We start from the raw sequence: 24,470 nt of genomic DNA, 5'->3' as shown, positions 1-24,470 counted from the left end.
ATAGGCAAGGGGTGCCCATTAGAGATAATATAATTCACATTGCCAGGTTAAGTGGATTGCGAACAAACACAAAACATGATGGTACAATTTAAATTCGGAATGGTACAATACACAGGCTGCCCACAAGGAGCAGACAAATTCAGATTGACCAACGCGATTCAGAAGAACAGGCTGGAGTCCCATTGCGCATCATGATCCCATGTCACAAACTCGTATTTACGGACGAACATACAGAGTTCACCATTGCAATAGAGAACATCACATAACACAAATGCAACTAGACAAGAGCAGATGTTGACACAGTTCACATGCCACGACCCATAGTCTGCTCCATGGGTGGCACCATGACGATGACAGACCGCCCGTTGAAGCCAGGATGGGGGACCCTGCGCCGCAGCTCACGTCCCTCTTGGCATAGTGCACAAGGGTGACAGAAGTAGTGAGTTGCAAGGTCGCAGGCAACCTCAAGATGCTCACGGTTCTCCTCATCCTCAACAAGGCTGAGGCAGCACCCACACTGCTTAGCGAAAGCCTCAAAGCCACCCTGAAAGATAAACACGCAAAGTAGCCATGTCAAAAAATTGCTTACAATGTCATCAGGGACAAATTGATAGTACAGATGGCAGAAATTTCTGAGTGTAGGGCCGTTGTTGCAGAGCTTCCAAGAGTGGCAATTAACAACTATTAACTCGCTGCGAAATGAGAAAATCATCCACAAAAGTAACTAGACAAAACTTGCCTCCAGATTGTATCGTTGACGAATAGCTGTACGAGTGCGATGAGAGAACCATGGGGCTAGGCAGTTCCACCCAAAGAGAGAATTCCCAAGCATATAGAGGCCAGTGTAAGGCAAGCAGCTGTTTGCAAAAGTTCCTGGTCTGGCTGCAAACCTCTCAACATTACTACCATACAGCACACATGGTGCTATGCTTCCAAGAAGACCTAATAAAATCCAAACATGATTATCAGTTTAATGGGACACATAAAGAAATTAAAACAAAGAGAAGACTAAAAATTTGGTCGGTTGATGAAAGGAAAAAATATTTTCAACTTTTATGCTTTGCCATGAAGCAAAACAAGCTGGCCACAATCATTCCAGGCTTCCAGCCATGAGTGGATACAAATGGCATATGTGTCTAGCTCGAACAGCATTTGTCAAAAGAAATTCATCCTGTCCATTAGCTGCACAGTTTTATAGCTAGAAGAAGAGGTGCAATTCATCTATAGCACTTTAAATGCTAGTTGCGACTATCAATTTAGGGAAAGCACTATATGTTGTAGGTTCCTTGTAAGTTGCAAATGTGCATCATAGTCAGGACAAATCAGCTTAATCTTGAAGTGATTAATACATATTTAACGCCCAAGGAGTATTTTGCCAGCTAGAATCAATTCTAACATTTCAATCAATTGTAAACAATGTAAAACTATTAAATAGCATCACAAGTCGCACAAGAATTGAACCAGAAGTGGAGAGATCTTAAGTTGTAACAATTGCAATCAGTACTAACAATTTATGGACCTCTCATTGCCAAAATTAGTGAAAAATCCCTAACTGATCTCAACGTGTATGCCAAAATCGTGCCCCAAATTATTCTCTTATATCCTCCCCCACCACGAAACCACGAGCATCGCTAAGAGATCTCCATCGCTAACGAGAAACACACGCAACCCCCAACCCAACACCCGAGAGATCTGAGGCCTGAGGGCGTCAAGCACGTACACACTTCGAGGTCGCTGCTGCAGAACTCGTCGTTGCGGCCAAGGCAGGAGAGGACCCCCGAGTTCCAGCTCTCCCGCGGGACGCCGCCCGCGGGGGCCGCGAGCGGCTCGCCCATAACGACGGGGACTCCATCGGCGCAGCCCTTGGCGGCCTCCAGCGCCCGCGGATGCGGAGGCGACGACGGGGGGAGCTTCTCCCCAGCACCTTCCTGCGGAAGGAGGGGGCTGGCCTCCTCGTGGTTGTCTTGGGCCGCGCCCATGGCGTTCGGCGTGGCGGCGAAGGGGAAACGCGGGCGAGGGGCAGGGATAACACCACCTAACGCGAGGCGAGACGAGGCGGATGAGGTCGAGGGCTTGGGCGAGGACAAAGAGGGGGTGCTAGTAAAATACGGAGGTGAAAGCGCGTGGAGACCTAGACGAAGATCGCCTCCTTCCTTCGCAGCGAAGAGAGGGAGGCGAGGCGAGAGGTGGAAGAGGATGAAAGCGTATCACGTTTAGACCGTCTTCTCCTATCGGAAACGTATTTACTATGATGAAGACGTATTCCACAGAGCCATCGGCCCATCCGACCTTTCTATACGAACTAGAAGAGGCCCAGGCCGCCCAGCCCAAGTAGGGTTCCACCTCCGCGAAGACTCCACCGCCTTCTTGCTGCAGCGCCGATGGCGACGGCGATCGCCGCCGACTCCAGCGAGTAGGCGTGTATATCCCCTTGCGTCTGCTCATCCGTCCAGCGGGCTGCTCTGGTTCATCTGTAGAATGTTGAGTTAGGTATTGAGTATTCCCTTCTAGCTTTGAACAGAATGCATGTGCACATGTCTCATGTCTGACCAGTCATTGCTGCATCTGTAGAAGTGTTTTTTTATACTGTATATATTTAGAATTATCATTGGTGATGTTCAATTTGAGACACATTATGTTTCTTGCGTCCAGAGAAAATGTCCATCCTGAGAAGGTTAAAGAGGCACACAAAAAGGTAATGGTTGCCAATCATCAGGATGCAGGGGGTAGCCATTACCTTGCTTCGAAGATTAATGAGGCCAAAGATGTTTTGCTAGGGAGGACAAAAGGAGGTGGATCAGCCTTTTGAGTATAGAAAATGCATAGGATGATCTTATGCCTAGGTTCAGCACTTAGATGACAAACCAAAATTTTGATGTGTTACAGAAAAATATGGACAAAGAATGATTGACCTTTTCAGTGTAGATTTATTCCTTATTCAAAAAAGAGTAGATTTATTCACCATTTTTACACTTTGAGGTCCAGTTATGTGTTACACAGTATGGAATCACTGATATACATGAAGGTAGATTTGTCATTCTTCTATTTGTTACATGGTAATATTCTACAGTGTAACTAATAGTATCATGTCATGGGTTCCTCTTCGTCACCCTTCATTAGACTTGCGTTTCTCTGGAGTCTACTGTTATTTAATTGTTGGAGTATGCCTTGGTTATCTATCATCTTGTCACGGGTTCCTCTTCGTCAACCTTCTTTGATGGAACCTCTTCGTCAACCTTCATTGGACTTTCCTTCTCTAGAGCCTCCTGGTCTTCAATTTTTGGAGTGTACCTTGGCATGTCAAGGTGCCACAACATTATCTGTGACTCGGAACAATCAGAAGGAATGCCTCTTCTTTTGTCCTCGTCGTCAGTCACCATTTGTCGTACAAGTTGGATTAAATCCTGGTATCACCAAAAATCATGATCAGGTAAGACATCAAATTCTGGTTTCAATTGTGTGTGCGCGCCATTTTTGCAGGACTTAGACTGACAAACCTGATTTATGCCTGTCGACTTTTCTCTGTGGATGAACCTCTCTGAATCCCATAGCATCGAGCTCTTAAATCCAACTCCAGATATGTTTATTTCAGGAGGTCTAGAGCTTGAGTTTTGATTGCTTGCATTGGTATCTACTGCGGCCTGTGTTGTACTGCTGCTTGAGTCCCGGGTTGTCTCTGTTGTATTGGTACTTAAGTCCTCTGAGTACCAGCCTGTGATTTGAGATGAGCTACAGGTTGGTCCCTCTAATTTTACCGTCTGGTCTGATGATGACACAGTAGCTATTGGCCATGCTGCAATGCCCCTGGATCATGGATTGGACAATAGATGTTATTGTGCTGCATCTTGGATATTTTGTGCACTGCTCTACACAAAACTAATGCATGAGACAGAGACAGTAGAATTGTCCAAAAGAAAATATGTGCTTTGTACCTCTGTTGGGAAATGCAGTGAAACAAAAGAAAAAATATGCAGAACTACAAGATAGCAGAAGCATGACGCACCGAGTTCGCCTGAGCTGTTCAAAGAACCGAAGGTCGTAGACGCTGGAAGCGCCGGCGAAGTGCACGACACCGGGCAGCCGATGCAGCTGGATATGAGACAGCGCGACGTTCCTCTGGTAATCTACCTCGTCGCCCGCGGGGCGACCGGTGAAGTTCTCGGCGGCATAGGTGAGATGCCGGAACATGACTCCGGTGCCACGCAGCGCGTGCACCGCCCTCGCCGTCGCCGTCCTGTTCTCCGCTCCGACCACGATCCACAGCAGCGGCGGCGCGACGAGCCGCAGCGTGTTCCCGAGCCTCGTCAGCGACGCCTCCAGGGACATGCCGTCTTCGTCCGGCCGCGCGACGGTGACGACCAGCAGGAGGTCGAGGTCGGGGAGAGGAGGCGTAGCCGCCGCCACCGTTGGCCGAAACGAGGCGCCGATGACGTCGATCGACGGGGCGCCGGTGGCGGCAGGCGGCACGAGGGCGGCGAAGACGCCGAAGGCGAAGCAGAGGGAGAAGTGGACGACGGCTCTGCTCCATAGCAGCAGCCTCTTCTTGGACCTCTCTTCCGTGTCCATGCTCGGGAACTTTCAAAAATATTTTCCCTAGTAGTACTAAACTATCCTGAACTTCTTCAAATCGAAGCAAAGGGGAGCTCGAGATTTGGACGGGGAATTTGTTTGAACAGAGAATACCACAAGTTTAGTATATGTAGAGAGTCCAAGGTCCAGTGGCGAAATGGTTAACTTGCCTACGCTTCATGGCTACCACGACTGCCGTTGACGAACAGGAGAATGTCAACCCTCCGGTTGGATGTCGGTGCATGCTTGTCGCCTGTCGGATCGAATGAGCTGTGTTCTTTAACCAGGAAGAATCAATTGCGGCGTTTGCATTTGTCATCCCCGCCATCTCCAGTCGAATTAGCGTCAGGCCGAATCGCCGAAATTTTCAACTAATCAAGTGCAATTCTAGATGGTGATTGGTGAATAACTGTTGCATCAGGAGCGAACATACTCAACATGCAAAGTTTCAGAAACCAATGTGACTGAATTGATATATCCTAACAAAATTTGTTCAAGCAAAAGTTGACCAGCGAATCAAATGATCATGTTTTACAGAGAAGAAAGGACGAATTCCTCCGTGAAATCCACCGACAGGAAGCTAATCAGTGAGTCGGTAGGATTGGATATCCTGGGGCCTGGGGGATTGCAGCATTGCACTAGCAGAAAAACTAATAGAGGGGGTCGATTCGATAAGCGACTGGCCTGCGCTGCAGCGGCTGCGATGCTTTCAGGATCATCCAGGTCTCGAAGAACTGACGCGCCGCGGCGTCGCGCATCAGCATCACCGCGTCCCACGCCTCGTCGACGTCGCGCCTGGCGTCGCACACGAGCCGCTTCGCCTCCGATGGCCAATCGCTCCGGTGAGGGGACAAGACGGATCTCAGGCGGAGGAAGTCCTCGGCCGCGGCGGTGGCCGACGTGGCAGAGCTCAGCTTCAGTAGCGCGTCGTGGGCACGGAGGACGACGGCCTCGCGGTGCCCCCTCCACCTCTTCCACGCCGCCTCGTCGCCATGCGGGGAGACGCAGAGGTTCAGCAAGCGGACGGCCACTCCGTGGAGCGTGACGAGGCGCGTGATCTCGCGGTGGGCGGAGGTGAGGAGCCCGTCGGGGGCGAGCGCGCTGGCGAGGGTGTCGGCCCAGTAGTCGATGCTGCCGGCCTTGTGCCACTCGTGGTCAGGGGTGACATTGCTGGCCTCCCCGTGGTCGTCAGCGTGTTCGACATTGCCGCTGGTGTCCATGGGGACGAGGAAGGTGTACTGGTACTGCTCGTCACCGGTGGTATCCAAGGGGGCCCCAGGGCCGAAGCTGGCCTCGCCACTGCTATCCACGGAGAACTCAAAGTCAAAACTGTGCTCGCCGGCGTCGCCGCTGCCGGGGTTGTACGTGCTCTCCACGAGGACATCGAAGTCGAAGCTGTCCTCGCTGCCATCAGTGCTGCTCGAGCTCGAATCGGAGGCGTCCTCCTCGAACAGGCTGAAGGCGCGCTCGATGCTGGTGAGGACCCCTTCCGAGGTGGCGACGACCAGGAGAATTTCCGGCACCATCAGCGCCATCCGCTCAAGCCGCGGTCCATCCATTCCCACGAGCTCTCTCCCTCTGTGCGCTGCTGCTGCGTGTGATGGCGGTGTAGAAAAGAAGGTGGGGGACTCGTTATAAGGATGCGAGGCGCGGGATTTTTGCGAGGATATCTGGGTACCTTGGGTGAGAAGACACAGTGAATTGGGCGACTTGGCGAGCTACTTCTCGGACGGAGACGGAGGGGATGAACAATCCGTTATGGATATGGGCAAAAAAAAAATGTTGCGTATAGTGTGAATTCCGGGTTTCGTAACATCGTGATAATCATGATGATTATCGTGATAATCATTTACATCACCACGACACGATAACAGTAAGTTAAGTAAATATCATGAGAATTTAAAATTTTAAAAAACAAAACTTAAAAAAGATATAGTGATATATCAGGATAATTATAACGTATATCACGATAATATCATACGGTTTTTACGTAAAATCGTGATTACCAATCTCAACGAACACCACTGTAATTATTGTTTTGAAAAAGCCACAGTAATAATCGCCCCCTACTGAGCGCCAAAACCACGATAATTCTATTCAAAAATTTAAATTTGTATTGTTTTTATAGTATTATTACCGATAATCATGATGTTGCTGGTGCGGTTTGGGATTACAAAATGATAAGTGAAACATTGGGCTCGTGACGGGACTCCTCGAACTCTCACTGAACCCCGGGGTCCACATATGTTCTGACCCACTTGTCAAGCTGGCAGTTTCAGGTTTAACGTTTGCGGCTATTTAACTCGGATCATTGGAACTTTCGAGGCCTCATGAACGAGCACTTCGCAGCCGCAGATTAGGAGGTTCGAGACAATCCAGAGAGAGAGAGAGAGATGGAGGCGGAGGCGGAGCCGGAGCCGGATGTCACCTGGGAAGCGCTGTTCCAGCGGCGCGTGGTCATGGCGGAGGGGCACTGCCTCAACCTCCAGGAGCTTCTCCGCGGGCTGCTCGATGCCCCCGACGGGCAGGCGAGGTCTGATATGGCCGGCATGGAGGAGATGCTGCGCGGGCTGGAGGCAGCCTCGACGCAGGTCGGCCTCGCCATCGCCAACATGGGCGCGGCCTGCAACCTAGCTCCCATAGGCAAAGCGCCCAGAGAGTGGGCGCCGCCGCCGCTCCACTCCGTCGACGACTTCGACTCCCGCGTGTGGCTCGTCCACTTCCTGCTCCAAAAGGGCTCCGAGATCGCCAAGCGTGTGCACGACCGGCTGGAGACCGCCCGCGTCCACATGAGCGCCGCCGCCGAGATCCTGGAGGTGCTGGGAGGGGACGACCACTCTCCGTGGGTGGAAGACCTCGCCATCACCGAGCTAATGTACGGCTTGCTGGAACTCACTGAAACGCTCGACCTGACGGTGGACCTCGTTGCCGTGACCACCACCGCGCGGGAGGATGTGTTCTCTGATTCGGGCGGCGTCGGTTGAGTTGATATCTCCGGTGACCAATCTCGTACATACATCTATCTGCAGGGATTGGATTGTTCGCTTGATCGCTTCGCTAACGGTTGGTCGGTTGATGTCGGTTTGTGTGTTTGTTTCTTGTGGCTGCGATCTCGGCCGCCTTGGCCCCATGTGCTTTTGCTCTTCTGAATTCTTCTGATAGATTTGATGATCCGAACCTGAGTGTTGTTGATGGATTTTCTATGCCTTAATGGGATACCCATTCATTTTCTCCAAATTACAAAAATAATAAAGCTGAATTAATATGTGTACCACTTCATAAATATGAAGGTTATAACAAAAATAACTAACTAAACTGAAATTAGTATATGTGCATTCACAATTAAATTGTTTTTGTTACATAAGTTGATTTTGATATGGTATGTTGTGAAATAATATATCTCATATTAATTTATCTTATCATAATTTTTAATCTATTTAATAACTATTCAATTTACATAAACAAATGAGTGTGTATACAACCTATGGTTGGAAATATTTTCGGTGTACATGTACTCACTATTTTTCTCGAACGTCTAAAAGATTTGCACCCTAATATATTAGAGAAAAAGGTGTTCATACACATTGTATACGGCTAGACCGAAACCCCCAAGACTAGCAGGAACCCCAGGAGAAACAACGCAAGGAGGGAACCTAGACGCTAATGTTACGCTAATCTCCCAGCATGGTGCTGAGGGTGCTACCCCAGCGGAGCTATAAATACGATCCATGAAGAGTTGAAATGGTTGAGCCGGTTTGATTGCCGAGTCGATGCGTGTAAATGTGTAATCAATCCGCTCAAGTAGTCTTGTATAGTCATGTTTGCTACGTTCCTTTCCCTTTTATGTAGCGACTAGTACTCGACGAGCTGGAAATTGCATCTAGTTTATAATTACTCCTTGTTCTAAACTATAAGTATCTCTAGGATTTCTCTACTAATTTTAATCATCCGAATGATTTCAGTGCCAATCAGATGCCTAGAAAAAAATCCAACTTATTGCATGATTATAAAAATTGATCACTGAAGTGCCTTGGAAGAAATATTTTGATTCCTATTTTGTCATGTCAAACAGCATACAAATGGTTATATTTTGGACCTGACGGAGTAGTATAATGGGGAGATGGCATGCCCCTTCAAACATAGGTTGGGCATGGAAAAAAGCATGACCAAGAAACCCAAGTTTGAATTTGCACATTAATTTAAAGCTCAGCCCAGCTCGAACACCTGCTTTCTCGGGCTTTTCATAAATTTTGGTCCTTTGAACTTCAATGCCTAGGGCAAGGCATGGACGAGTGCAGGTTGGGCCGGGCTCAGGCTTTTTCGAATTGAGTTAGGTCGGGCTAACTAAGCCAAGCCCAACTTAAACAAACCTAGATATGATATCCAACCGAATGATACAATTTTCTTGTATGACAGAATTGATGTAACAATATGCTGCTACTGCATAGTGTTCATGCTCACTGTAACAACATGATTTTGATATAAATTTTTATCTCTCGATTGAACATTCTTTTTTTTTGCAAGTCACATAAATAGTCATCAAAAGTTTCTGAAAACAAATGATAGGATGGATAATATGATATATGTCACTCCACAAACTTGCAGGTTCAAATTTACGCTCTGTAAGTTGTAAAAAAAAATAAATAAAACTAGTATGGACACATTCAGGGTTAAATTTGTTAATTTTTGTTATAATTTGTACAAGTCAAATTTGAACTTGTATATTTTTAGTGATATATTTCATATTAATCTATATTGTCAAATTGTTTGGAGTTTCTATTTTAATAATTATTTATGTGACAAGCAAGAAATAAATGTATATCTAACCGAGACATGAAAATACATTTTTTTAGAACACAGGACAACGCAGACGCTCACAACGCACCCACACTCCTCCTGAGAATACACGCACGCAAACCCTATCCGATGAGCACCTCCGAAGATCGCTGGCAAATTCTAGAATAACGAAGTTACCACGGGCACCCCGCTGACGACGGGTACATTGTCTCCCACTAAAAGCACGTGAAAATACATTTACCCGTGATTTGCCGTGGAGATTGGATGATTTTAGCATGCACTGGAGCCATGTAAGGCCCAAGCTGATTGAAACAGGCCACCAACAATCTAGGCCCAGCTTTTGTACAGATATTTGAGAAAATACTGGATCAAAATCACCCAAACTGCACAAAATTTAACCGCGTCAGATCTCAACCACTCGGTCCACGAGAACGCTCTCTGTTTTACTGCACAAAAACAAAGTCGACCAATCCAAGGAATCGAGCTGAAATGTTTGGGTTCAACCTTTTCAGGCTTCTCTGTTGAACTATTCAGGATTCAGGAACATAATGCCGATACAGGGGAGAGTGTAGTACACTTACTAATCGGATCGTCTCTGCATTTCCAGCAATTCGAAATGTTAACAATCGAACTGAAATGGTGCACTTGCACTTTTGTTTCATCACGACGGATCAACCCGGGCGTCTCATGTTTATCTCCAAACTGAAACTCTCGAATCGTTAATGGCGACCTCAGCGATCTCACAAACCATAACCTAGAGGTGGCTTCTTCAATTTATGCACCCACGTCGACGCGTGCTTGCGCTCAGCGATCCCGATTCAGAACCATCCAGGCGTCGAAGAACTCCAGAACGATGGCGCGGTGCATATCGCGCAGGGCGTCTAGTGCTTTGGACACGTCGTCCTTGGCGCGGTGGAGGAGGTCCCGAGCCTCCTGGGGCAGGCGGCGCCCACGTCTCCACTGGACAGCTAGGAGGACGTCCCCGGCCGCCTCGATGGCAGATTCGACGCGGGATAGGCACTGCCGCGCTTCGTTGGCGAAGCGGTCGGCGTCGGCGCGGTGGTTTTCCCACGCCTGCCACGCCGCGCCGCCCTGGAGTCCGCTAAGGTGCGCGGCGCAGCGGACGAAGAGGTGACCGGCCTTCGCGTGGGTTGCGCTGATGCGCTCGATCTTGCCGTGGGCGCCATCGAGGAGGTCGTAATCGCTGGGCTCGCCGGAGACGGAGAGCGACCTTGTGCGTCTGACGGCCTTGATGGCAGATTTGACCTTCATTGTGGATCTGATCGCTTTGCGCGAGGTGCCGATGGGCATGAGGACCGCCGGCACCGTCCGCGCCAGCTTCCTCCACCGCTCCTCCTCTCCCAGCTCCCACTCCCTCTTGTTGTACGGGCGAGCGCGTGCCATGGCGACTGTTCGAAGAAGAAGACGGTAGAGTAGGATATTTATACGGGGAGGAAATGGACACGGCGACTGTTCGAGTGAGGTTGCTTGCGCGACAAGCCGCAGGAATCAACGTGGCCCCGATCTTACACTGACAGCGTGGGCCCGCTTTGCCTTTTCCGGCTACCTGGGGCCCACTTCGCCGGGACGGGACGGCTATTTGAAGACACGTTGCGAAACGAAGCCTTCAGAAACAAATCGTCGAGCACTACACAACGAGCGAGCGGGTGGGAGATCTCTTCTGGCTGCGGGTAGCCGCCGTCGACCAGAGCGTCCGTGTCGTCCGCGAGGATCCCGCCGCCGTGCAGCAGCAATTGGCGTTGCCGCCGGTGGCCGGCAACTCCACTCACGATCTCTAAATCGAAAGTCGGGTGCGCGGAGGACAAACTCAGGGAGGCGTCCAGGAACCTCGTCCTCGCCGTGTTCTACACGGCGGCAGCCTCGCTCCTCGCGCGCTGCCGCCTCGGTCTCGTCGCGCAGGGGCGGGTTCGCTGCTACGGCCGCGCGCGTCCACGACGACGACCTCGCGGTACCACCGCATAGCGAAAGCCCGCGGGCCCGCGGCGAGGAGGCGTACGTTCGACGCCCGGGATCGCTGCCGCGGCCACCTTGGCGCCGTCAAGAGGCTGCTGCACCACAAAATAGTCCCTGGCATGGCCGACCACGTCGACGCTGAGCATGCCGCCGCCGTCGTCGGCGAGCTCGAGGCCACGCGGCAACTGATGGCGGACATCGACGCGTACATAAGCGCCTCCATCAGTGAAGGATCATCAGATATTGTTTAGCTCTGTAATCCTCCCCTGTGTAACTGATCTCTGAATTTCACTGTATCTAGTTTTAGTTCGACTGGTCCGTGTGCAATTATGGGTTGCAAATTGGTGATCTTCTTAGATCAGTAACACATAAATCGATCCAGTGATTAGTTTGCAATGGAAATGATCTCTTTGTTATATTTGATACTCGAAGAGAATGATGTATTGAGGTAAGTTCCGGTTGCTTGCGTGTGAACTGTGGTGGATAATCGAAGCCGTATGAATTTTAATCCCATCTATCTATCTATCTATCTATTATTCTATTATAATATAAAGACAGGCTTGAAAAGAGACTCCAAGTTCGCTCTGGGGTCTAAAAATTTCCACGTTAATCGAAAAAAAGAAAAAAAAATGAACGGTTAGATCTAGATTATAACGATATAGATTAATTGGAGAAAAGATAAAAAACAATCCACTTTATATACCACTAACCTAATCGGACTACACGATCTAATTAGGAAAAAGGGGAAGAAGGCATACCGATTGGAACTCCAAATTGGAAAAGAAAGAGACCAAAACAAAATTACGGAAAAAAAATCTGGACTCAATGTAAAATATATCCCCATTAGCATCGATCTATCTTTTCCACGGCAATGCATGGATAAACTCATGCCATGATCTTCTGGTTTTTTAGAGACAAAAACCAAACAAAATATTTAACAAAGAATAATTTGTAAATAAAATTTTATATGTGTTCTTAACTATCTAAAACCAAGGATGAAAATAAAATACAACAAAAACATCAAAATAAACTTCAAATTTAAGATAAAAAAATGGCTTATAAGTAAAAGCAAAAGCAATGTAATAACCGACAACAAAGGTATTATTTTCTTCAAATTTATGTTTGCATTTGAGGCTTGGAATCTATTGTATTTATATAGTAATAGAAAATGAAGCCACCCATGTGCTCTCCTGCCCTTAAAAAAATCCCACATTGAACTTAGAATAAAAAAATTCAATTGCATGATAATCTATTATATATATATATATATATATATATATATAAAGTAATAGAAAAAGAAGTCCTCCACGTTATCTCCCACGTGCTAGAAATTCTGAGATTAATTGAAAGAAAAAAGAAGAAAAAAGAAAATGGAGAAAAGAACGCGGCGATTCCGTTGGTGAAGCTGCTCCATCTCTCGAGTGCACGTGCCTATTCCTCCTGGTCCTCCAAACTCTTCGTTGGTGGTATTCCGTATATCAATACGTTTATCTCATCTGACGGAATTTGTGCACGCATCCTCTTGGTTGAATTACTGCTATAAGAGTAACCGTAAATATAATTTAGAAGCATCTAAAATTCCGGTTAAAAAAACCATATTAGAAATACAATTTAAGAATTAAAATAAACAAAAAATAAAAAGAGTCCACACGTAAATACAGTTTAGAAAAAATCAAATCTTGATTAAAAATTTTAAAATAATTGATATTGGGGAAAGAGTCCTTCTATAAATTCAATTTGGAAGGATCTAAAAATTCAGTTAAAAATGAGGAAAAATTAAGAGAAATGTCAATATATAAATACAATTTAGAAGTATCTAAAATTTGAATTATAAATTAAATATTATATAGAAAAGAGTTTATGTACAAGTATAGTTTAGAATATAGGTAAATGTGGTTCCATATAAAAATATAATTAACAATTAAAAATGATTATTATGAAGATAGGAGACTCTATATAACTATAATTTATAATAATGCTAGCCGGACAATATGCGCGGGCCACTATACTAGTTTTGTTTTAATAAAAGCTTTAATTGAATATATAAAATTCCTGCAATTAATTTTGTGCTAAAATAATTTTATAAAACTTAATATGTTTATGAACTTATGATAATATTTTTTAGAAGAATATATGTATATCATTTATATTGTATTTAAATGAAGAATTTAAGAAATTATCGATGGCCAATATTTTAAAATTAAACATTTTTAAACTATAGATATTTAACCTAAGGTAGTTAAAGGGTTAACTAATCTAGATTCTATCGTTTTTATGGGCACACTTTTGAAATTATTAAATGATATGTATTTTTAGAAAAAATATATAATTAAGTTGATTTAAAAACACATCAATCCATTTTTAAAGGTTTTTATAGCTAATAATTTATTAATTATATATTAATCCACTGCTACGTTTTATACGTTAGTCTGCCAGCTAGACGTAAATAAACCGTTCCGTGTAGGGCACTCTGCACGGTCCCGATGTGAGATAACCTCGCGAGGGGGAAACTGTTTTTAGTACACGGGTGGATATCCACCTATTCACATATGTGCTTGCATGCTATGTAAATAGTTATCAAAAAATATAAAAAATTTTTATCAAGATAGATAAATATAAGTTATATCGCTCCACTCTTTCTCTATGGCCCAGATTTCATGATAAGTGGGGGAAGAAAGGAATTTTTGGGGCTGCGGTGCCCCTATATTTCCTAATGTATATTGTAGGAATAATCAAACTATTCCTTACAGCAGTCTGGAACACTTACGTCTTCGCAAAGCAAATAATGATCATTGTAGTCGTATTCTACGATTACGACTACAATTGAAATGCATATATTTGGTTCAGACGCTCATGTTTGTAGAGTGATATAAATCATATTTATCTATCTTATCAAAAAAATTTTATATTTTTATGACTATTTAGACATAAACAACGGATGGACATCCACCGTGGGCTAAAAAATCTGCTTCCCCTGTTAAACACGTTGCTTCCCTGATTTCAAATATCCTCTCATGGGCCCACACAAGTTACTGACAATATGGGCCCACATAAAGTGGGACCCCATTGTCATTCACGTAACGTAAACGAAGGACTAGTAGGCTGGGCCCGTGCGCCACTGCCAGGTTGGCTATTTCAGGAGCAAGCACGCCGGCGACGCCGCGACGGCTGGACTCAACCAGGGGGCGAGATGAGAGACCACTACTTCACTAGGGCGAGGAAGAGAGAGAGCGAGAGAGAGAGGGAGAGGGAGAGAGATGCGTCAATGGCGGAACACGCATGGAGGACGCTGTTCCAGGATCTGCTGCGCCAGGTCCACGGCCAGTGCGACGGCCTCGTCGGCGTCCTCGCCCTGTCGCAGGAGACCCTGTCCCGGATGCAGATTGGCACGGCCGGCGATCTCCTCCAAGTCCACGTCCTACAGTACAACGTCGAGATGGCTTCCACGTCCTTCTCGGAGTCCATCTCCCTCATGGGGTTGGCGGAGACCCTCGCTCTCAGGGGCTGCGCGGACGACCCGTCGGCACCGCTTCCTTCCTGCCACGCCATCGCCCGCGACCACCACCACGCCATCCGGCTCGCCATGGCGTCGCTGCAGGACGCGAAGGTGCACGCCGAGGCCGCGCTCCGCCACACTGTGAAGGCCAGTAGCCGCATGTGGGCTATCCCGTTCATCGTTTATCAGTTCCTTCACTTCCCTGCAGCGAACGACTTCGTTGAATTCCAGATCCACGCCGCCATCAAAGATTTCCAAAAGGCTCTGGAATGCGCGCAGTGGGCGGTCCCGCTGCTCGCCGCCGCCGTCACGGCAACGACGTCGGGCGCCAACTCATGAGAGGTTTCTTGCTTTCGGAGGACCCATTTGTTTGGTCGATCGATTGCTGACGCCTGACGAAATCTCTTGCAATTTCCCTGGCTCGCACCTGTTTCTGTAGAATGTGTCCCTGAAGATTTCTGCTTCTTGATCAGATAATCTCGTTGGGAAATCTTGTATTGAGATTTGAAACCTTGTTGAAAATGAACTCGATGCTGTGGTTAGTTCGTACTATTTGACTATTTGCTGCTTTAGTGGTGCACGCGTGCATGTACTACTCTTTTTTCTTCCCCCTGTTTGGTTAATTGTCGATCAAGTTTTTTCCAAGTAGCAGAATGGTGCTCTTTTATGTGCGAAATTGAACAATCATGTTTGCTTGATCACTGAATGGTAAATAGTTCTGCATGCAACAAAGTATATCATCACTTCACCCGGCCAGATATATTGTTGTGTGGTCATTTTTGAAGCAATACAAATCTACTGTTAGTCTCACAAAGGTGTACAACACAATCGAGAATTTGCAAAGTATAGGTATAGCTGAATCAGAAGCACGCCTAAGAACCATAGCATTAGGCCGATACAGGACGCAAAAACTTCGCGTCGCGCTAGCTCAGCGATATTGACGCAGAAGCATCCGGGTGGCGAAGAAGGTGGAAACAATGGCGGGGCGCATCCGTTCCAGCAAACCCCGCGCCAGGGTAACCTCGTCGACGGCGTGGCGCAGGAGCTGCATCGCCGCTTGGTTCCAAGCGGTCCTGGCCGGGAACCTCTGGGGCAAGAACGGGGCCACGTGGTAGACGACCTCCCTCACCGCGCGGACGTCCACCATGGCGTCGCGGAGCCTCTCCACCGCCGATGTGCCGTGGGCGCGGACGTCGGCATCGCGGGCCCTCCACGTCTCCCACAGCTCCGGCGCCGCGGCATCAAGCCCGAGTCGCACCGCGCACTGGACGAAGACGTCGGTGGCCCCACCCTGGATGACGATGAAGTCCGTCACACGGCGGGCGACGAACTCGAGGTATGCGATGGGGAAGGACGTGGCGACGGTCGGCCGGTCGTCGAAGCCGGCCGAGACGGCGTCGAATCCGTAGCTGAGCTGGTTGGTGAGCCCGGCAAGGCACCCTTGGATGTAGTCCAAGTCGGAGACCATCCCGGCCGTCTCGTTGATCCTGCAGAGGGCTTGATACGACGCCTCCTCGGCTATCACCTTCCGATGATCCATCGCCGGCTCGCCGCTTCCAATCTCTCGCGCGCTCTCTCTCTCTCTTTCTCGTTGGTGGGCGGGTGCTCGTGTGAGATGGAGGAGGGGGCGATGGGGCTATTTAAGGATGCAGTTTTTTAAGCACACTTACTTACGTATCATCTAAATAATCATTACAAAATATGAAAAAATTTGATAAGATATATTAACATGAGTTATATCACTTCATAAACATGCAAGTTTAAATTCGACTTCTACATGTGGTAACAAAAATAGCAAAAATAATTGTAAATGTGTGTATCCTAGTTTCAGTTTATTTTTATTTTTTTTTGCTACCACATGTAGAAGTCCAATTTAAACTTGCATATTTGTGGAGTTATATAACTCATGTTAATCTATGTTGTTAATTTTTTTTAATTTTTTTATGACTATTTAGATGACATGTAAGCACACGGAGTACATTCGCCCATGTGCTTAAAACGGTTTCCCGGCTATTTAATGGGTGTTACGGTTGCTCGCGTGGGAAGACTCAGGAATTTAGGATTTGTTTGATTTGCTAAATTGCTACCATGCCAAAATATAGGTGATGTCAAATGATAGTCAAGCTTTTGTTAATGCCATTATTTTGGTCACATATGTGAGTTGTAAGCAAATATTGGTCACAAAACAAACGATAGCCAAATTACTGCCACATGTAAATTAGCTATTCCCTCCGTTTCATAATATAAAATATTAGATTTTTTTCTTGTAATGTTTAATCATCTATTATATATATAAAGTAATAGATATATAAAGTAATAGGAAAAAGAGCCTCCACGTTGTCTCTCATGGGCTAGAAATTCTGAGATTAATCGAAGAAATATAAGAGAAAAATCAAAAATCAAAAAAAGAAAAAAAAAACCAATCGGACAAATCAGGTTTATAGCAACAAAAAGGAGACAAGATCAATCACAGAAAAAACCAATCGGACAAATCAAGTCTATAGCAACTAAAAGGAGACAAGATCAATCACGTCAATTGATCAGATAGATCAGGTTTATAATCACATAACATATATTCATATGGCAACCGATTAGCTTCAAGCGCATTACAACAGAAAAAAATAACAATAGGAATAAGAGACGTCTCAATTTTCTAGCATATTATACTGGTAATAGAAACCTATCCAATTTTAACAAACTCAATTTCTTTAGTAATATATGGTAACGCAATGTACTGTTTTAAGTTGATTGTATTATATTTCGTTATAAAACTTTGGATTAGGCCAAAAAATAATAGATGGCCCTACTCCCTACCTAATTTGAATCATATGCTCTGCTACATTTATTCCCTAGAAATAATTACTTATAATAAAATTACAAGAAGAGAAAATTGATCTAAATGCGCTTAAAAAAGAACTTCTATGTTGTCTCTCACATGCTAAAAATTTATAAGATTAATCAAAGAAAAATAAGAGAAAAGAAAAGGAAAAAAGATCAATCGGACAAAAGAAAAATGATCAACCAGACACATCAAGTTCTCTTATAGAATCCTGGTCAATAGCAATATTAAAAGAGAAAAGATCACGTCAATCGGATTTGTAACTGTCATCTTTGTGTTTCTATAAGAGATAAAAATAAAATCACATGCATTTGTACGTACGTACGTACGTATAAATACATTTTAGAAAAATCCAATCCAAATTTTGGATTAAAACTTTTATTATAATTTATATTGAGGGAAGAGTCTATCATGGATAAAATCTCAAAAATTCCGGTTAAAAAAATCCGATTAGAAATATAATTTCAGAATTAAAAATAAAGAAAAATAATAAAAAGATTCTATGTGTAAATATAGTTTAGAAAAAAATCCAAATTTTGGATTAAAAGTTTTAAAATAATTGAAATGGTGTCATTGGGGCCTTGGGGTAGTGAGAGCAACTACTATTATATGAAGACAGAGATGCAAAGAAGAAGATAAGCAAATATACCATAAAATTTATGTATCTTTGACTTATTGTATTGTGAAGAGAATACTAAAACATCCATCATGTTTGTTTTATGCACATATGAATCACTATATTAATTAGAATATCATACATATAATTTTGATCGGGTTAGAATTTAAATTATATTACAATGTAACATAGTTTTTTATAATAAAATATATAAAATAACTTTATATCAATGCTAGCCGTGCAATCTGCACGGGCTAACCTGCTAGTTTTACGTAAAAATAAGTGGTGCCTGCTATCTCCTAGGAATGTGAAAAATGCTTTTAAAGTTACCTTCTTCACTCCGGGCCTGAGGTGATAACTCTACCACACATGTAAATCTGGTTCACTGATAACTCGTGCACCCGCGGTTTAATTTTTTTTAACCGTGAGTATTTACCTTCTTCACTCCGGCCCTGAGGTGAAAAATCCGTTACGGCCGTGACCTCAAAATAGGAAATACATTAGTAGCAATATGTATTTTATAAGATATTTGTTTATCTGTAATGTAAATTAATTTGCTATAGTTTTAAGTCTTTGTCTGATTTAGATCTCGCAATCTGAAATGAGCTGTGTAAACTTGTACTGTGTATCCATCCTGACAGCCTCCGAGTAGATTTAGCCAGCGCAAAGCGTAGCTTATTACTCAGTTCGGTACAGTAAGTTGGGCGTTGCCGTGAAGTTTGTTTAGTTTTATTCAGATATTGATCTCATGATAAAAAGAGCTTTTAAACAACAAACTTCAAAAGAACTATACAACATGATACAGTGTAGCCCCCGATTGATTTGCGGAGGGGTGAAAAACCACTCGGCACAAACAGTCAAAGGTTAAGGAGAAGAAAGAACTTTTATAAAAATATACTAAGTATGAAAAGACTTAGCTGTTCGATATTCCACGAGTTTTCCACTTCATGGCGATAATGGATGTAACCGACATGGTGAGTAGATCACCACTCAGCGGCGACTGTCGTCGATGGCGATGGTAGATGTAGCCAGTGTGGTGACGAGATCACCACTCGTCGGCTATGATGGAGATGGCCAGCATGGTCAGAGATCACCACCCGTCGGCGACAAAGTTGATGCTTCCAACGTGGTGGTAGAGGATGCATCGGTGCGATGATAGGATCACCACTCGGCGACAAAGACGGATGCGGCCGACGTGGCGAAGAGATCTCCATTCGGCCATGACGATCTCGGCGGTAACGAAGTTGAGGAAGAATCTACGACCTTTTGATGGAAACCAGGGTCGTCGATGACTACTCGTTTCATCTTGATCACTCGGCGGACTTCAATCATGTTTTGTTTTAATCTGTTTGCTAGTAGTCTTTTTCTATTATGTTTCTTAGTCGTGAGATGAGTTGGCTTCGCGGCGTGTGCCCATCCCGACAGCCCCTGGGTGGACTTAGCCAGCGCGGAGCGTAGTGTCGTTTACCCGGTTCGGTACGGTAAGTAGGGTGTAGTCACGAAGTCGTATAACCGCATTCAAACATCGATCTAGTAAATGTATGAAGAGCTCATGAGAAGTAGATTTGATTTTCCCAGTTCATGTCGTTCGAGTCGTCATGCCGATCGGGACGAGATGCATAAATTGCATCTGCTGATGCGGCATAGGAGTTAGCCATGTCAAAGAGATCCTTGACTATAGTTGGTTCTTTGCGAGTGAATTTCGCAATAAATGGCTCATCTTTCACGCCTTTGCGAAAGGCGGTGATGATCATGTCATCTTTGATGTTCAGAATGGAGTTTCGAACCTCTGAGAACCGTTTGATGTAGGCCCACAGAGATTCATTTTTGCGTTGTTGGACTTGGTACAAGTCGTACTTTGTCCGTGGCCTCTCATAGCCACCCTGGAAATTGGCTATGAACTGGTCACAGAGTTCTGCCTAGGAGTCAATAGACCGTTTAGGGAGTCCCGATAACCAGTGTCCATCCAAGTCGTCCAGAGCGACCGGTAGGTAGTTGGCCATTGCCTTGGTGTTGTCGTCGGCTGCTCAGATAGCCATGGTGTACACCGTTAGCCATGCCTATGGTTCAATGGAGCCGTCATATTTCTTGATGCAAGTCGGCTTGAAACCAGTCGACCAAGTGAGCTGACTGAAGTTCTTGGTGAAGGCCCACACACCGTTAGTCATGTCAGTGTCAGAGCTCTCGGGTGATGGAAATTTTATCCGGAGGAGTTCGAATCCAACAGGGAATCATGAAGACCAAGGCATGGCGGCATAAATTTATGTATTAATTAGAGTTAGTTTAGATTTTTCCTTTATCTCTAAGAGAGTTAGAGTCCGATCGGGATTGTGTGCTTTTATCTAGTAGGAGTTAGAGATAGAGTGCACATAGAAGTTGTTATTTCTTTTTATCTATTAGGAGTCGTATGTCGTGTCCAACACAAACTAGCATCCACCCAAGGGTATAAATATATATGCCCGGGGTCATTGTAAATCATCTACATCATACAGATCAACTACTTTTGGCATATCGCCACTCTCTTCTCCGAGGTTTCAACACCGGCGGAACTTGGTACCTGACGCGGGGCTGCATCGTCTCAATCTCCGGTGGAGGGGTAAGTCCCACGTTCCGCTAGCCAAGGTAATCGTATCGGCTAGATTAAAACTGTCTCGGTTTGGTCCAACCTTCTAATTTGGTTGTGCGATTGCTAGTTATCGTATCAGTTTCAGCTTAGGTCACTTTCGTGTTTTGAGTTGATCTGGTCGACCACTTTGGGCGATCTACATTGGTTTGATATTTGCTATTTGACATATTCAATATAATACTGTCTCAGTTCGGTCCGATCTAGTAGATTACGTTTATCAGATGGTTTATATCAGATCAATACATTTTGCTCATTGTTTTATCGCAATACCAGCCGATAAGTTATCAGACATCGGCTTGATGGCAATCTAGATCTGTTTAGTATCTATCCTTACATTGCTAGACGTAATCTTGAACTGTCTCGGTTTGGTCTGATCTTCTATGATTATTCTTAGCAATTTGGGCTAGATATTTTATAGATCTTGGTCGTTTATAGCCGATGATCTTTTGCCGATCTACATGCTTGTCATATTTACATCAATAGTGTAGTCGATTGTCTTACTGCATTATTTTATACCAATCGGCTGGATTTATTTAAATCGGCTATGATTCAAATTTATATGTATTGGATTTTTAGCCAATCCAAGTTTTCAACAGTCGATCGATGAGCCTATCGGCTAAATACTGCTATATCAATATCCAATCGGTTGGTTTCTCAGTTACCTATCGGCTCAATAGTCGATCGACTTGTTTTACTGCTTATCTTGTCAGTTGCAGGATCAAAATGACTAGTACGACCGCGCAATCTAAGAATTTAGGTCCTGCACTGGAGCGTTCTGGGAAGTGACTCCTAGACCTTCGTGTGTGACACGTCATCGGCTCACATTTTGATGTCAACACCTACTCCTGCTTAGCGATTTTATTCGATTGTGGGTAGATTAACTAGAGAATAGTCGATCTGAATATGACCTGTCCCCATGAGGGGTGCCCCTGTCCCCCTTATATAGTGGGGATATGGCTTACAGATAAGGTAGAGTCCTAATCTGATAAGACTAAGATCTATACTAATTCGGTTACAAGTCGGAACCGGTATATGCGGCATGCAATCCTACAGTTACTAGATTTTGGTTGATACCATACAGATATAATTGATTTCCTATTCGGTAACCCCTACCATATGTATATGTATAGTCTATGGATACCCCTAATACAGGTATTCCACAAGTATCTTAAGGTACTTTTTCAAGGATAATAAAAAAACTCTTCAGATTTACGAACATGTTTAGCTATGGGAGATTAATATGAGCGATATTTTTTGAACGAATCGGCAAGCTGTCAATTTCATTGAACAGAGATGGAGTAAAACTATACATGCGTGGGCACAGAAATTATATGAAATTTACAGGATCAAGGCCCTTGGGCCGAGAAAACTATAAGGCAAGCCAACTAACGAGGTGTTCCGCTCCTGCCAAGGCCCATGTTCTGGCCTCCTTGATTTTTGCCAAAAGACTGCTCGTCGGGAGTTCCTGGTGCCTAAAGATTCCGCGGTTCCTTTAGTTCAAATTTCCCAGGCTACCAGCAACATTAAAGAACGCAGGACCTTCTTTAGCGCCCCGCTTGTGCTAGCGGTGTTCTCCTAGGGTCGAGGCTTGGTGCCATTGCACAGGTTTTAACCGTTCGCATGCCGTCTAGTCCTCGAGCTCCGCCCATATTTCTTCGGATATCTGCATCCTGTCAGTAGGTGGAGTGTCGTTTCCAGGTTCCTTCAGCATAGGGGGCATACGTAGTTGTTCTGCCACCCCGGGTTGCCAATCTGTTTGACGTCCAAACTCTGTTATGGATGACTAGTCACGTGAAGATTTTGCATTTATGCGGTGCCCAGGGGTTCTAGATGATTGCGTTGAAATTTGAAGTTTTTGTTCTGAGGAGTTGCGCCTTGTAGGCTGTTGCCGCCGTGTATTTGCCGTGGTTGGTTAGTTTCCAGGTGATCGTGTCTTCTCGTTTTCTGTTAAATGTAGGTTATGGATGGTACTTCAAACCTCGACAAGTTGGCTGATTAGGGTCGTCGTCCAACTGTGGTGGTCTGAAAGTCGAGGTCTGACAACCATTGATCAGAATGTGATGCTTGCCGCATGTTTGCATTCTTCTTTTTTGACATGGCGTAAACCAGGGGCACCCTAATATGAGCGATATTCATCTATTCACAAACTAGAACACTAGGGCTAGAATCTGGTTGAGTTTTTGGCTGTGCTGCACAAAGGTGCAATGAATAACTAAAAATAGGAAACAGAGTATCATTGTGTATATCTGTTTGGTTAATTTCGGAAATAAAAATGAGCATTTGAATACAGTCTCTTGAACTGAAGGCGTCAGTGTTGTAGGAGTTGGTTTACACTGATATTTCTGACATTGCTGGGATGGGGCGGACGGCGGGGGCAGGGGCTGGGGTGCGGACTGTGGACAGCGGGCGGCGGCGGACTGGGGCACTGGCGGCGGCGGCGGCGGCCCTAGGAGTGCGGATGGTGGGCGGCCGTCGGCGTCGTCGGGTGGCAGATTGGGGCACGTCAGCGGCGACACTAGGGGTGCGGATGGCCTCGCCCGCGCTCCGCGCCTCCGGTGAATATCCCATTGTACATTTGTACACTCTCAACGTGTGCATCCACTCGCGGACGCCGGGCCAGATTGGTTTCCTTGTTGTCCCCGATTACGGCCACTGTGTCCTTGGGAATCGCTCTTGCTCTCGCCCTACTTACCAGTCATGCATAGGGGTGACAATAGGCTCAACAATTTTGTATAGAAAACTTAAGTATCGGGTTTAAAACGGATTGAAAATAAAATTGTATAGAGTTTTGAACTATAATTTTTTTTTAAGAACTAATAGGGTTGTGAAAGAACCCACGGACCTTGGCCCATTCCCATCCCTAGTCATGCACTGTGTCGTTGCCCCTCGCGTGGCGTATCTAGCTCTAGCGACGCTGCTCGACCGCTCTCCGGTGCGACTTGCAGGTGGTATGTGTCGCGCCACGCCATGCCGTCAAGGGGACAGACGTTTCGCGTCCGTCCTCCCGCCATGCATGGCTGCCACCTTGCTTTCTGCACCTTCCCACTGCTATAAAGGAGGGCTCCACATCGGGCCAAGAGCAAGTTATACGGTATAAGCAACTGTTGACTCTAAATTATTTATAGCCAGCTTAATAGCCAATTTATAAAATAGGTATTTATAAGCATATACTATACAGTTAATATCTGGTCTTATCTGTCATAGACATATGTGTCTTAAAGTCCGTGCTGTATCTGCCTATAAATCTATAACCAACTGCTTTTCTCTCTCATGTCTTATTTTTTAAAAATATATTTATTGTTGGATTATAGTCTGCTATTGTATTCTCTCTCCCGAGAGAGTGGAGAAGCAGGCTTCAAGCCTTAGCGTGTGTAATTCTGTTCGGTATTCACCTCAATATAGCACGCGTTCTTTCTCTCGAAAAAAATATAGCACGTGTTCTATGACAAAATCGTGCGAAAAATTGCTGCTATTTGTGGGACATGTCTAGACTCTAGACCTAACATCGAAATCTTCGTAGTTAGGGGTTTTTAGTTAGTGAAATAAAAATTTT

The 24,470-nt window shown here is 45.3% G+C and overlaps 4 protein-coding genes across 4 annotated transcripts; 1 reads left to right on the top strand and 3 right to left on the bottom strand.

Annotated features, from left to right (window-relative positions):
- Window positions 1–52: 52 nt before the first annotated feature.
- LOC102721205 (cell number regulator 8) lies at window positions 53–2,175 on the bottom strand. Its single transcript, XM_006643709.3, has 3 exons — window positions 1,721–2,175; window positions 740–942; window positions 53–544 (listed from the first exon to the last, which is right to left on the bottom strand). The coding sequence occupies exons 1-3, from the start codon at window positions 1,977–1,979 to the stop codon at window positions 305–307; spliced, it is 702 nt and encodes a 233-aa protein (XP_006643772.1). The 5' UTR covers window positions 1,980–2,175; the 3' UTR covers window positions 53–304.
- Window positions 2,176–2,938: 763 nt separating this feature from the next.
- Window positions 2,939–4,643, bottom strand: LOC102722264 (probable glucuronosyltransferase Os01g0157700). Its single transcript, XM_006645456.3, has 3 exons — window positions 4,004–4,643; window positions 3,498–3,804; window positions 2,939–3,404 (listed from the first exon to the last, which is right to left on the bottom strand). The coding sequence occupies exons 1-3, from the start codon at window positions 4,564–4,566 to the stop codon at window positions 3,180–3,182; spliced, it is 1,095 nt and encodes a 364-aa protein (XP_006645519.1). The 5' UTR covers window positions 4,567–4,643; the 3' UTR covers window positions 2,939–3,179.
- A 396-nt stretch (window positions 4,644–5,039) lies between these two features.
- LOC102721974 lies at window positions 5,040–6,368 on the bottom strand. Its single transcript, XM_015841277.2, has one exon. The coding sequence runs from the start codon at window positions 6,126–6,128 to the stop codon at window positions 5,220–5,222; it is 909 nt and encodes a 302-aa protein (XP_015696763.1). The 5' UTR covers window positions 6,129–6,368; the 3' UTR covers window positions 5,040–5,219.
- Window positions 6,369–6,714: 346 nt separating this feature from the next.
- Window positions 6,715–7,827, top strand: LOC121055129. Its single transcript, XM_040526665.1, has 2 exons — window positions 6,715–6,726; window positions 6,930–7,827. Exons 1-2 carry the CDS (start codon window positions 6,715–6,717, stop codon window positions 7,551–7,553), a joined length of 636 nt encoding a protein of 211 aa, XP_040382599.1. The 3' UTR covers window positions 7,554–7,827.
- The last annotated feature ends 16,643 nt before the right edge of the window (window positions 7,828–24,470 follow it).

Source organism: Oryza brachyantha, chromosome 1 (assembly GCF_000231095.2).
Source record: "Oryza brachyantha chromosome 1, ObraRS2, whole genome shotgun sequence".
NCBI lineage: Eukaryota > Viridiplantae > Streptophyta > Magnoliopsida > Poales > Poaceae > Oryza > Oryza brachyantha.
The sequence above is the reverse complement of the archived record's forward strand: the minus strand, read 5'-3'. Positions and strand labels throughout refer to the sequence as shown.

Coding starts and splice junctions, on each gene's coding strand:
- LOC102721205 (XM_006643709.3), bottom strand. CDS start 1,979: ATGGGCGCGGCCCAAGACAACCACGAGGAGGCCAGCCCCCTCCTTCCG. Junction 943..1,720: donor CAGCAGCGACCTCGAAGTGT/GTACGTGCTTGA, acceptor GGATTTTATTAG/GTCTTCTTGGAAGCATAGCA. Junction 545..739: donor GTCAACGATACAATCTGGAG/GCAAGTTTTGTC, acceptor TTTATCTTTCAG/GGTGGCTTTGAGGCTTTCGC.
- LOC102722264 (XM_006645456.3), bottom strand. CDS start 4,566: ATGGACACGGAAGAGAGGTCCAAGAAGAGGCTGCTGCTATGGAGCAGA. Junction 3,805..4,003: donor GAACAGCTCAGGCGAACTCG/GTGCGTCATGCT, acceptor TCCATGATCCAG/GGGCATTGCAGCATGGCCAA. Junction 3,405..3,497: donor AGTCGACAGGCATAAATCAG/GTTTGTCAGTCT, acceptor TGGTGATACCAG/GATTTAATCCAACTTGTACG.
- LOC102721974 (XM_015841277.2), bottom strand. CDS start 6,128: ATGGATGGACCGCGGCTTGAGCGGATGGCGCTGATGGTGCCGGAAATT.